Source organism: Ixodes scapularis, unplaced genomic scaffold, assembly GCF_016920785.2.
Source record: "Ixodes scapularis isolate PalLabHiFi unplaced genomic scaffold, ASM1692078v2 PGA_scaffold8__174_contigs__length_109621045, whole genome shotgun sequence".
Taxonomy (NCBI): Eukaryota; Metazoa; Arthropoda; class Arachnida; order Ixodida; family Ixodidae; genus Ixodes; species Ixodes scapularis.
In genome coordinates, this window is record NW_024609883.1 from 27,487,044 (window position 1) to 27,500,037 (window position 12,994).

The window sequence follows — 12,994 nt, forward strand, 5'->3', positions numbered from 1 at the left end:
AACTTAGCCGGTGCAGTACCAATGATCGCCTGGAGCTTTATGCATCACGCAGTAGGGTACAGCAATGCGCTCACACACGAGGCCACCTATTCCCCTAGTCAAGAAGTTCCTGGAGATGGTTTGGGTAGAGAATAACAAAATCAGACAACAACAATAACAGAATAAAGCAACATTTTTATTGTGGATCCACAGACACTGTAAAGGCCAGGAAAACTGGGTTGCGCTAAAACCATGGCCGACTTAAAGGCGTTCCCTGCGGATTAAAGAAGCAAGCTTTGCATAATGCAGCTGCAGTCGGAAGCCATGCCCATGCAACAGGACGAAGCATACTTGGCAGCGAGTGGCGGCGGCGATGAAAAGGCGAGGCAGCCGGGTCTGCAAGTAGAGCAGCCATCCATGCACGTGTCCTGGACACATCTGTTTGCGAGCAACGGGCAGTTGAGGGCACTTGGCTCGGCTAACCTGCTGCAACGATTCGTGCATCCGCAACCAAATGCTCTTGGCATGCCTTCAAAGAATGCATTTGCTACAAATTATTGCAGTTGGACATTCAACTGCCGGGGCTGAACAGGCAGCTTGCACCGTCGGTGATTGGGTTCAATGCCAACACCAAGAACACAGCTAGCCGTGAGCAGTATACTGAAAAAGATGCGAGCGAAATGCGTGCCCCAACTCTCCATACGCCAACTGCTCAGCTGCACTGGCACACTAGCCTAGAACCATGTGCGGAGTCAATCAATTTAAATGTGCTTGCAGAATTTACCTTCCGAAAATTGCAACTACAATCTTGGACGAATGCTGCTGCCCATGCCAGAGTCTGCACCGACAAACCATTTCTCAAACAGCTGTCAGAGGGTACTCAAATAAATAGGGGGACTTCCCGACTGCAGATATGTTAACTAGAACTCTGCGGTTCCGTTGCACTAGTGACTTATACACGGTATCCACTTTTTGTTCCAGATTGTCAAGGTTAGCCTAGCTAGGGGGCTGGATGGCACTTAAGCAGACAGGTATGAAGCCACCAGAAGTAAATGGCTCGCCCCGGTTGCGAGTGCTTGACAGGCGTCCCAACTGTTCCGAGCATATGTCCAAACAGTGTCCAAAGCGCTGGAAATTTCTTTTCATCTCGAAAACGTCTGCTTGTTGCATAATAACGGCGCATGCGGACTCGACGGAAAGTCTCTTAAAAAGCCATTCGATGTGCGAAAATTTCAAGATTCCAGTTGATCAACTATGCATATCCCATGTCCAAATGTCTCGTTCTCGGAATTTAATGCTAAAGGGGATTATTAAAACCCACTTAAAAACAAGTGCAGTAGATGCTAAACTTCTGGGACCAGCATCAACCTTTCGGTGGCTTCGTTAATGCCTGGCTCAGAAAGCGGCTAAGCACCGTGGTTAGCCCCCTATAGTAGAGGTCAGTGCCATGGGCCTCCTGCGCTCAAGCTTTGAACTAACTGCCCTCTTTTGGGGCAGTATATAAGCTGACTGGGCATCAGAAGGTCGTCAAATAACGACTGCATCGCTGAGTTTTTTTCCCTCTCTGTAGTACAGAAGAACGGAAAAAACCTTTTATGTAGTACCCTAAAGAAACTAAATTCCAATGCAAAAAAGTGCCTTTCCACTCTGGTGAAGCAGGAAGGCCAGCGGAGTTGTACATTGAAAAGTAATGGCCGGCCGCAAGTTGGCAAGCCAGAGTGGAAAGGCTGCCGCCATCTATGAGCGACGGCGGCAACCAGATGCGTGGCTTGCTGCCGTCGATCATAGATGGCGGTAGGCATCCAGAGTTTGGTGTCTTCATTTCTTTGGGGGGAACATGATCCTGGGGAAACTAGCCCTTAACAGCTCGGCTGTAAAAACTGAAGTGCAGGATTCATGTTACTGCCACTAGAATAGGCACGTAAAACCACCAGCCATCACGGCACTTTTTTTTTTCTTTTTCCGGGAGCATGCTTTTAGCTCCTAGTGTATCGGCGTTAATTTGTGCTATGGGGATGTTTTGATTTTCACCGTTTCTTCATATTTTCACCATAAAGAAGTAACTTGTCGCAGTACTCCCTGGGCAAAGCAGGAGACACATGCTCTGTTCCATACATAGCTACTTGAACGGGCATGTGGCTTTTTTTTACATCTTCTTTGCGCAAGTGTTTGGGTGAACGAGATGAAAGACGAAGCCCCGTGCTCGCGCAGCAGTACGGGGCTGCAGGCTGTAGAAGCTACGTTAGCTTTGAAAACGTCGCACATGAAAGGTGACACCAGAGGTCACTTTTGTCCCAGTCTTCTGCCGAGAAGCCCTCCCTGTTCCCGGCCTATGCAAAGTTAAAGTCGCCTCCTCTCGCCCACATCTCTCAAGAGGCCGGTCTCTATAGCATCTATGTGCGAATGTCAAAAGCCCAGTCAGTTTTGCTCTGCTCTTTTCCCTGGAGGCCTTAGTACGCAGAAGTATGGGCACCCTAAACTACCCTCCATTCTCCCGTCGCTTCCAAGTTCTTGCTGTATTCAGTCAATCCCATGGGCCAGTTCTGAAAGCTTCTCCCACAAAACAAATCGCCACCCACGTTCAACACAAGCGGGGCAGTCCGAACTGCTGTTACCCCTGTGCACAGAGAAATACATTGTTTGGAGAACTCTCCTACTGTCCAGGGGCCCTAATCTGGACACTTGGTGAAAAAGTCGGCGAGAAATCCTGCGGCTACGATTGGCCAGCGCCAAGGTCAAGTACGGCGTTGACCAATCACGGCTGCCAGATTTCTCGCAGACTTTTTCGCCAAGTGTCCAGATTAGAGTCCCACGTGTGTTCAAGGCGAGAGAAAAGCCTGCCCCAAGTCTTTAGGAAACATAATTCTGAGGCATCGCATAAAGTAACATGCAGCTACTCGTGACCAGTATTTCCAATGCAGCTAGATACATTAATTACATGCAGCAGAACGCTATCGTCATCAATGTCCCGGATCGGTATCTTTGAGACTGCAGTACGAGACTGTGCACCCCATGCTGTTGAGCGTGTCGGTGTGTACGACCACCAAGGTGCGTACACCAGCGCATGCGAAAGGGGCTTGGCCCCTCCCCAAGATCCAGAAGGTGCCAGGGTCCGTATTCCCGTCGAGCAAAGAGCCGGCGCCACCCTGCGTAGTGCATACTCCAACTGGGAGGTGCGAAAAGCATGCCACTTTCCCCTCTGCATATCGACGCTGGTGGGGGCAACTGTGGCGTTGGTGCCACGATTGCCGTGAACAGAGTGGGTTGTTAGCTTGTTGGTGGGTGCAGATCGCTCTTGTTGGAAGATGGTATCCGTAAGTACGAAGAAAACATGGCCACGATGCTACATGCCAGAGCGAGAAAAGGTGTCTCTTCGAGTACCAAACTGTCGGGGAAGCAGACCCGTGTCATCCTCCCGGACAGACGAGCCTTTCTAGGAAACTCCGCCGCGTGCAAAACATTTCGTCGACGGGTGAGCTTATCCAAACCTTATCAAAACCCTCCCACAGCCATTAAATTTTGGTGGGGCCACTTGCTCAAACGGTTCAAGTTAAATTTTTTTTTGGCTCGCGAAAACCAAAGGGTTTGAGCTGATAGGCCAGACACCCGCAACTCCCAAACTAGTTAAAAAAAAAATAGAAAGAAATTATGTGGAGTGGTTTACAGAACGGAATTGCGGAGATGGCAAGTTGCTTTGTAACAGAAGACTTTTCCTGTGCCACGTCTTGTGGTGGGCACACCGGGATAGGCTATTGAGAGTTAAATGCAAGTCTGCTAGTGCAAAAAACTGTCCAAGTCAGTCTCCGCGGGAGGAGGGAAGGTTGGGATGCCCGCGCTCGAAACGATACTCGGCGCAGTCTTGGGAGCCGGCATGACTCCCAGCACACCCAGACACCCCTCGGAAAGAAATGGATCCATCCCCGTAGCCTCAATATCCAACGGAAGTGACGTATTAATAAATGAAGAGGTCTGCAATGCTTTTTGTGGCAATGTAGTTGAAATAGAATGCACATATAAAGAACCGACGTATAGAATATGATTCTAAGCACGAAACATAGCCACCCTCACCGTTCCTTTCAATAGGTCTATTTTACCACAAGTGAGAGCAAGCCGGCATCACGGCATCGGCGTGCTGTCTCTAATGTTGCTCTAGCTTCACGACTGCGCGTGTAGCATGCCCGCTCAAAGCTCGCACTCGTTTTTGTAGGTTGTCTTTTGCTTGCACTTACGATGAAACAGAGCATGATAATTACACAAATAGTATATTTATTTCTACTTCCCTCCTGCAAAATTACTCATAGAGGCTGGCGGTTGTTTGCACTGGCTCGTACAAGTACAGGAGCGCTCAAGACGCAACTTCGACAGCTGCAAATGATAAGTATAGCGGCATATAAAACTAACCGTTGGATTGACCAAAAGAATCGCAAGCTAGGGGACACAGAAGCAATAGATACTGCTGCACATTCGCAGACTCTGTTTACAGCGCCTCTATACGTGGTGCCATGGCACCACCGGTATACTTTGGGGCAAACTTTGGCTGCAACTTTGCACACCACTCCTTTTCATACTCCCTACCTCCGGGTGACTTCAGTGTGACTAACTCCACGTAGATAAGAGGCACGCAATTTTTTTTATCGTGCATCCTACCATCTGGTGACCACAGTGTGACCAACTAACTACACACGGACGAGACGCAAGCAATCTTATTGTGCTTTCGGGCTTTTTCTCCTTTCTGCTGGGACAAAGCGTCGGCCTTGCTCGCACGCCTAGCTTGCTGCATCGTTAATTGGTTCAAGGCACGTGACTATGTGTAGCAGTGCCAGAAAGTTGCTCATCAGAATTGCATCCTCGGGCAGACCCCAAGGCGGTGCCGTCGCCGCAGACTCGTCGCACACTGGGCATCGAAAGTCTGAGAGTTTGGACGCACTGGGGGCCAGTGCGTAAGCGGCGGGACGTGTGGAACAATTTCTCGGCCCACTTCCACGTGTCGTCGAATGCCCGCCTCGGTGAGACACAGGCAAGGGGCACAGAAGCTTAGAGGAAAAACTGTTCCCAAGCCCGGCATTTACGGTGCTTAGAGAGGCGGCCACCAACTCGGATGGCTGCTTAAACTTTGCCCTAGTGAGTGCAGTGTGTCCAACACAGCAAACACTACCGGATGCACTTCGTCGAGGAACCTTCCGTAGACGCCGCACAACCGAAGGCGGCCAAAGCCGTGCCTTGTCTTCTGCAGTGGTGGCACTGCCGGCACAATGAGATATTTGTCTCCGCCGACGGGTCTGCACCAAAGGCACGGCACACTAACAGCCCTGCGCTATAAAAGTCGGTGAAATACGCGGATACATTTTTTGGGTAGACAAGAAATGGCCTGGTGAATCTGCTCTCAATCTAATGCACGCTCGAGGACGGTATTTCTGCTGCGGAAACGGGCAAACATCCGAAACGTGTTCTATTCTTACGAAAAATCCAAACAACATACATGTTAGAGATGCGCAGCGAAAGTATCGTGAAATTTTTTTGTCATGCATTAGAGCAGGGTGGAAATAGCCTGCAGAGCAGAGTTGCGAGTCGATCCAGTGTCGCAACACCCGGCAACACCCGGGGCAAAAGGAAGTCCCTTGCCGAAGCCCTCGTTCTTCCGTGAAATGCCCGCAGGGGGTGGCCGGTTTGTGCGTGCTGCCAGAACCACTGGCAGCACGCACAAGCCGTGCCCCAAGCGTCGTGGGAGAGCAGGCATCGGGGAATGCGTTCGGTGGGAAAACACCCAGCGTTGCACCAAACCATGCTCCCAGGGGAACCATTTCGAAACGTCTGTTGCAGCCCAACACTTCAAAGCAAGTGTCAAGAGGAGCAAAGAAAATTGGCACCGCTCGCATCGTTTTTGCATATTTTTGAGAAGAGATTAAAGAAAGAAAAAAAAAAGTGGTATTGACTTTCTAAAGTGCATGTAAAAATTAAAGATACATTTTTTTGGACGAATCAGACAATTTTGCACAGGAGAAGTGAAGAGGATCAGTCCAAACTCTGCTGTATTTAGCTATTGTTGCACAGAGCGCGTCGCAAACTTCCTAACCCCAAGATTGCATTTCACTTCAAGAGATAGAGCAACATGAGCAATTTGCAATCCGTGCCACTTCCGCGGCCGTCTTTGCATTTGTCTCGGAAAGAGTAAAATGTTGAATTGCTCGACGCGTAGCACGAGCCATATCCGTGTCAGCCTTTACTCGCCCTATCGCGGCACAAACAACCCGCGGGTTTGACGGGCGTCCAGGTTCTTTACACCAGAGCGACGAAACCGGCCGGGAAGTGCCGCTGCCGCGAGTATGGTGCCTCAAGCCCCCGAGGTGCAGGGTGTCGCGGTGCGTCCCGGTGCCACCACCCGCAGGCAGTTCCCAGGGCACCGTGCGAGGGCACGTCACCCGAATCGTCCGTAGCGAGGCCCCGCCATCATGCGCGCCCGCTTGGCACGCACCAGCAGCACGATGCTGGCCACGATGAGCAGGGACACGGACACGCCCACCAGCACGTCCCGCAGGGTGGTGGCCTCTTCCGGGGGCGGGGACACCCACGTCTGGTGGGCGGGGCCCCGGAGGCAGGCCCCGTGGGGCCCCGTCCTGGCCGCCAGCACGGCACACAGCTGCACCCGGCGGCAGAAAGCGTCGCAGGGCCCCACGTCCTTCAGGGCCGTGCCCAGCCGCACGTAGGCGTCCAGCAGCGGGGCCGAGGCCGACAGGCGCTGCCCCAGCGCTGCCATGGAGGCCGTGCTCGCGTCTGGGATGCCGTACTGCGTCGTCAGGGTGTACAGGGGCTCCCAGTTGGGTCGCTCCTGGGCAGAGGGGGGGGGGGGGGGTAGATACGGGAGCAGAACACGGCAAATTTTGAGTGCCAACATCGGTGGTCCCTAAAGAAAGAACGGGAAAAGTTGAAAACTTGCATGTGCGGTATGACAGGGTCATCTCCAAACGTAAGTGCCAAGTGGAATGGCATATGCTCTCTTAAAAAGATGGAAAAGTAGGTTCGGCGTGAAGCATGAAATTATGGGCATGCTAAAAGGATGCGAAGTACACTTGGGGTATCCGAGCAGCGGATGCACATCGGTGGGTCTTCGCTTTTTAAGAGGTAGCCATGGGTTAGGTGTGTGTGGCCTCTTCGCAGTCAACGCAAGATAACTTAGTAAAACCTGTTCCAATATCTGGCGCTGCCCCATTTAACGTTTTATTCTCTTGGAAGAAAAAAGTGGCGTCGGACCGGCCCGTTCTGAGTGAGGGGTCGGGAGCCGTTTGCACGGTCGCCGATTCCCCGAGGTTGGGCGTGCAAAGACGGGAACCGAGCATGGCGAGCACTAATAGCAAACACCGGCGGTTTGTTTGTCTGGTCTTCTTTTTTGATTGCTTCCTCGCTCATCCTCGCGGCATCACCAACGTCGGAGCTTACGACTTTCCGCACTTCGTCTGCCCAGGGCAGAGAGAGAGAGAGACCACGAAAAGGGGGAGTCACCTGTGGCCGGGCGTTGGCCCTGTCCAGGTCCAGGTAGTAGACTGTGTAGTCAAGCAGCTCGACCGTGGAGCGGCGATATTTGTAGAGCCGCACGCTCGGGTTGGTGGGCACCGAAATCTTGGCATAGTCCGGCATCGAGGTGCCCCAGGGGGTCACCGAGCCGGCCAGCTGGGCACTGCCCACCACGTGCCCTGGGGAGGAGCATCCGGGAACAATCATTAACACCACACCAAGTTCACGCGAGCACCCTCCTCACCTTCACAACCTGCAAACTTTAAACCAACGCGCTCTCCATCGCAGCCATCCCCCTCCAATGTTATGGCGCACAAAAGCGGGCACGCAATTTGCGCAGGCAGACGAGAACATACACTTGCAAAGCGGCGTGCGAGTGTGTCCTGTTTTGTGTGCAAACTGTGCGTCCGATTTCGTGCGGCTAGGAACAACCGACTTGCCCAGACTAAACTCTTAATGAGGCCGTTTTCCCATGCACCATACTTTTAACCGCAGTAATTCTCGTCAAAGACGACGAGGGCCGTTTCCCAAACGGTTTGTCGCGCGCCCGGGGGGTAATGCAGCTACGGCCGCACCCGGAGAATCGTCACTTTTGGAAGACGTGCGCGGTCATAACGGCAGCCGACGAGAACCTAAAGCAATAGGACGAACCAACTGCAAAAGTAGGCTGCTGAAGAACCAGAAGCGCACCTCATTTGTTCGGCACATGGGGGCAAGTGCCGCGACATGACAGAAACGATTGTTACAACGCGAAACATACAATGTTTACCGGTCATTGTAGGCAAGACTTTCCTTTCACGGAAGCTCCGAATTCCGTCCTGGTGAGCCGATGCCGGTCCATAGCATGATAGAGTAGCTAAATGGTGGAGTCCGAGTTTCACCTTTCTTTTTCTTTCGCCGCCAACTCCTCATTGGCAGAAAGGGGGTCACACGCGCCAAATTTTACTACAGCACTTGCGGGGAAGCTGTTCTGCTGAGCACCGAGTTTGGAGCAAGACACATGTTTTGCTTCGCACTTGCGAAATGTAGATCTTGCACAGAAGTATGGCAAGCTGAAAGCTTGTCATACCAAGTCCACGTCACCCGCGTGTGTGTACTTTTGAGAGATTTAATTGATGTACGATGGTGCATGCATGGTGGATTTGTCACGCCCATTGTGTCTCCTGCAAGAGCGTCATTCGCTTCTCTCGCAATACTTGAAGTAAAAAATTGTAGAACATTGTGATACTCTGTTGAACAAGCGGAGCATATATGTAAAGTTACACTATGGCACAGGAGGACTGGGCGCACGGGTGGATCCAAGGGGGGGGGGGAAGGGGCAAAGGGGGCGGCCACCCCTCAAACAAAGTCGACCCTCCTCCCTCCCCCCTTCTCTGAGGGCAATTTGACATGGGTGGACCCCCTGCACAAGAAATAATGAGAGAATAGTATCCTTAAAAATTTTCCGCCCCCACCCCCCCCCCCTTCCCCAAAACGGAGTTCTGGATCCGCCCCTGACTGGGCAACACCCACCAGCAGAGTCCGAGAGGAGAACGAAGGAGTTTCCGTGCTGGTGGCCAAAGAACTGCCCCGCCACCGTGTCGGAGAAGTTGGCCACCAGGTCCTGGTAGCGCTCGTTGATGCCTTCCCGGAACAGCTCCGTCGGACCCACCTCCCGAGAAATCGCCCGGTTGTTAAAGCCCGGCGCCACGTGGCCGGAAATGAACACCTGCACCGCGGGCATGCCGGCTCAGCCAAGGACACGCTGGAGCGCAGGTGCCGCGACTGGGAGCGAGCAGTCTTTACGTCCCGCGACCGACTCGACTTGGGGACGTGAAATATCTAGTGTTGTTGAGAAATGGCTGCCGACATCTGTCCTCACTTTCCTCTCAAATATATGATTCAGTTCGCAGAAAACGGGACCCGAAGTGTGAACGAAATAATCCGCGTCGGTGTACTTTGAAAGCCACAAGCAAAGATGACAACCGAGTCAATAAAAATCTGCTTTCAGAGTTCAATAATTTTTCCTCAACCATCTTCATAAGCAAAAGCTTCTCAACTCTTTCCGTATCACGCCCATTGGCCATCAATCACCCACGATCTACGGTTTCCATGTGCCACCAAAATTCCAATTTGGAGCGCAGAAACAAGTTGCACCATCCCGTGGATAGCCAAATAACTACAACTACAGTTTCGATTTCATTTTGAACGTTCTTCCAAAAATAAATCTCTGCACAATGGCGTCACTTGTCAAACATGGCGTCCTGCTGACATTGGGGACTTCTACAAAGATAGCCCCAATCGCATCATCTAACTGCTTTTGCCACTTGCTTTTCGGATGACAGCAGCGGTGAGGACTGCGGATGAGGTTAGATTATTTGATTTGAACTCCTACAAGGACATTTCATCTTCAAAGCGCAGAATATCGACGTGGGGTTGTTAATGACCGAGCCGAGTCCTGACAAAAGGATTTGCCTTCTAGCTCGTCAAGGTTGCTTTAGGACAACGGATCATGGTACCCAAACTTCATTTATGTTTTATTTTTTTATTTTTTAAAATTGGGAACGCAGTAACATAGACTGAATTTCAGAAAATTGGGAACTGAACTCCGATAAATCATTAATTTTCAAAGAAAAATAAACTTCTAAAAATATCCTCTGAATCTTACGAGAAATAAACTCCGAAAACACTGAATCCTAATAGTAATATAGGCGCAAATGTTTAGAATTCAGAATGCGATAGCATTTCTTTCGGCAGCCCCCCTGGGAAAATTCTGCTCTGCTACACGAAACCAATGCACATGCATGGGAGAAAGGTAAGTGGATAAATTGAGAGAACGAAACTCCAAAGGTCCTCCAAAAGGAATCGAACCCAGCACTCCAAGATTGTGGGTCCGACGCTCAACCATCGCGAAGAGGTTAGCTATTAAATCTAATTTTATTCGCCAATCGACACTGCAGAGTGTGTAAGACTTTTGCTCCCGTTGAACGAGGGCTCATGCAGCCAAGGCACGGTCGAACGCAAGGAGTTCGTGCTTGTGTCTGCCATCGTGCACACATTACGCAGCTTATGTAAGAATCCACACTTTGGAAAGGGGTCACAGCATAAAGTAGTTGTGGCATAGATCCAAGATATATTGCAGGAACTAACTGGGATATGTGGCCCGACTTTTAGTAGTCACAAGTCTGGAGTAATTGTGTTTATTGACGAAAAGAGTAAACCCCTAATAATACGAGACATTGTAATGGACCGTATACAAATATGTGGTCTACGAAGTGAATGTAAGGGCGCTAGATTGAACATGACATAAACCTCAAGACTCCAGGCAAAAAACTTTCAGCCTTTCCACTCTGGTGAAGAAGGAAAAGCACCAGAGCTGTAGCTGCTGTTCTCGGCGGTGGCTTTCCACGCGAGCGATCTGCTCTTCTTTTGCAAAAAAATCTGAAGCGCTCGACACACGCGGCGGTTGCGGACCCGTTCGCGCTGCTGCGTACGTTGCCGCTCCTTCCGCACCCGGACTTCTTTCTTCGAAGAAAGGGCACGCGGCCGACCCATCGCACGTCCATACCGAAACTGATAAGAGCGTAGGAAACAGCGCGCAAAATAGACGAGGCTGAAGAAGAAATACACATGATGTGCACTGCGCTCGTCACGTGCGTTTCTTCTTCGTCCTCATCTCTTTTCGCGCTGTTTCCTACGATGAATTCTCACCAACTCTCCCAACTATCTATTCTTCTATGATAGCTGAAAAGGTTGCTGCCATCTATGAGCGACGGCGGCAACCAGACTGGCTGCTTGGTTGCTGCTGTTGCTTATAGATGGCGCGTAGGTTTGTGTCGACATTTCTTTGGTACCAGACACGATCCAAGGGAACCTAGCCTATAACAGCTCCGCTGTAAAAAAAACGACATGAACACTAAAAGCTGTCGTATCTTGCCTGCAGTCTCGGGGTTTATGTTGTTTTATTCAGTCCGCCATGTCAAGCCATGCACAAAACCGCGAGAGTCTCACCGCGCGTGAACAACCTCGACGTCTTTTTCTTACGCGCACAAACTCCGACATGCTATATCCAACATAGAATAGAGGGAACATAGCTGGACTGTATACAGTTCTGCAAGTCTTTCTTGAGTTCTGCGAGTTCACAGCTCTGGACACAAGAATTGCTCCAAAGCTCTCTTCACGATGGCTGAAAACGTTTCGGAGGAATTATGCACTTCCCACTCCTAGTGTGCTCGTGTGTTGGGTCGTAACACGACGTAGGGACTTTAGTGCTTGTAGATGTGTCTCCACTGCCATCCATAGCAGGCCAAGACTGCTCCGGAAGCGGTACTAAAAGAGTGCGGTTACGGCGTACGGACTCTCTCTCAGTTTCTACCCACTAGGATCTAGGCTCATCGGCTTGACCACTGACGACGCCTTGGCGCTGGAGGTCTACCAGCCAGACGTCTGTACCATCGTCTAATGGGGACAGGTCCCGGACACCGCGACGCCGATCGAAGTCTTGCTTCTGTTTTCGACGACTTTCTCTCTCGAATAGCCTCAGCTGTTTCTCGTCAGGAGTATGAGGACGAAGACTCTTGGAGGCCACTGGGAGAGTTGTACGAAGCTTCCTTCCCATCAGGAGTTCGGAGGGGCTGTACCCGTTCTTGAGGGGGCTTGTCCTATATGCAAGCAGTGTCTCGTAGGGATCTTTTGATTTGTCTAAGGACCCTTTTATTATTTTTACCGCCGCTTCGGCGAGCCCGTTGCTCTGAGGGTAGTGCGGACTCGAGGTCACATGGCGGAAGTTATACTCTTGTGCAAACTTCGCAAATTTAGAATGGCATGTCTTAGAAAATTGTGGTCCGTTATCTGAGATAACCACTTCCGGAATGCCATGTCTGGCGAAAAGAGACTTGCAGTGGTTGACTACCGCGGCTCCGGTAAGGCTGCTCAGGCGGACTAGCTCTGGGTAACGCGAGTACTAGTCAACCACTATCAGCCACCACTGACCACTAAGGTAAAAGAGGTCCATTCCCACCTGCTGCCATGGTCTTTCAGGGAACTCCATTGGCTTCAGTGGCATTTGTCTGTTTCGGCTGCGTTTTAGGCAGATGTGGCACTTTTTTACAAGATTTTCCACGTCTGCGTCGATGTTGGGCCACCATACAGAACTTCTGGCTCTTGCTCGGCACTTTTCTATGCCGAAATGTCCTTCATGAAGTTGGACGAGGACTGACTTTCCGAATCTTTGAGGAATGAGGATCCTGGTTCCGCACATCAGGACGTCTCCGCCCATAGCAATGTCGGATCTGTGAATCCAATAGTCTTTAAGGTCGGCTCCTATATCTCGGCGACTTGGCCATCCAATCGCACAAAATTAACTGATACGTTGGCATTCCTTGTCCACTTTCTGCTCAGCAGAGATTTGCTTAAGGCTTGGCGGAGTCACCGGCAGAGATGACGTCACGTGGTCTACGAAGCCTCGGATCTCCTTGGCGAGCTCGGTCGTTCCAGGCCGTTGAACTGGAGATTTAGACAGGGCGTC

The 12,994-nt window shown here is 51.1% G+C and overlaps 1 protein-coding gene across 1 annotated transcript in view; it reads right to left on the bottom strand.

Annotated features, from left to right (window-relative positions):
* Nucleotides 1-154: 154 nt before the first annotated feature.
* LOC115325686 (acid sphingomyelinase-like phosphodiesterase 3b) overlaps nucleotides 155-12,994 on the bottom strand; it is a 39,487-nt gene continuing 26,647 nt past the window's right edge. The window contains exons 5-7 of the mRNA XM_029986394.3: nucleotides 9,001-9,196; nucleotides 7,477-7,667; nucleotides 155-6,805 (exon numbers count right to left, since the gene is read on the bottom strand). Coding sequence (XP_029842254.2) covers nucleotides 6,395-6,805; nucleotides 7,477-7,667; nucleotides 9,001-9,196 — 798 coding nt within the window. The 3' untranslated portion in view covers nucleotides 155-6,394. The remainder of the gene's footprint in view (nucleotides 6,806-7,476; nucleotides 7,668-9,000; nucleotides 9,197-12,994) is intronic.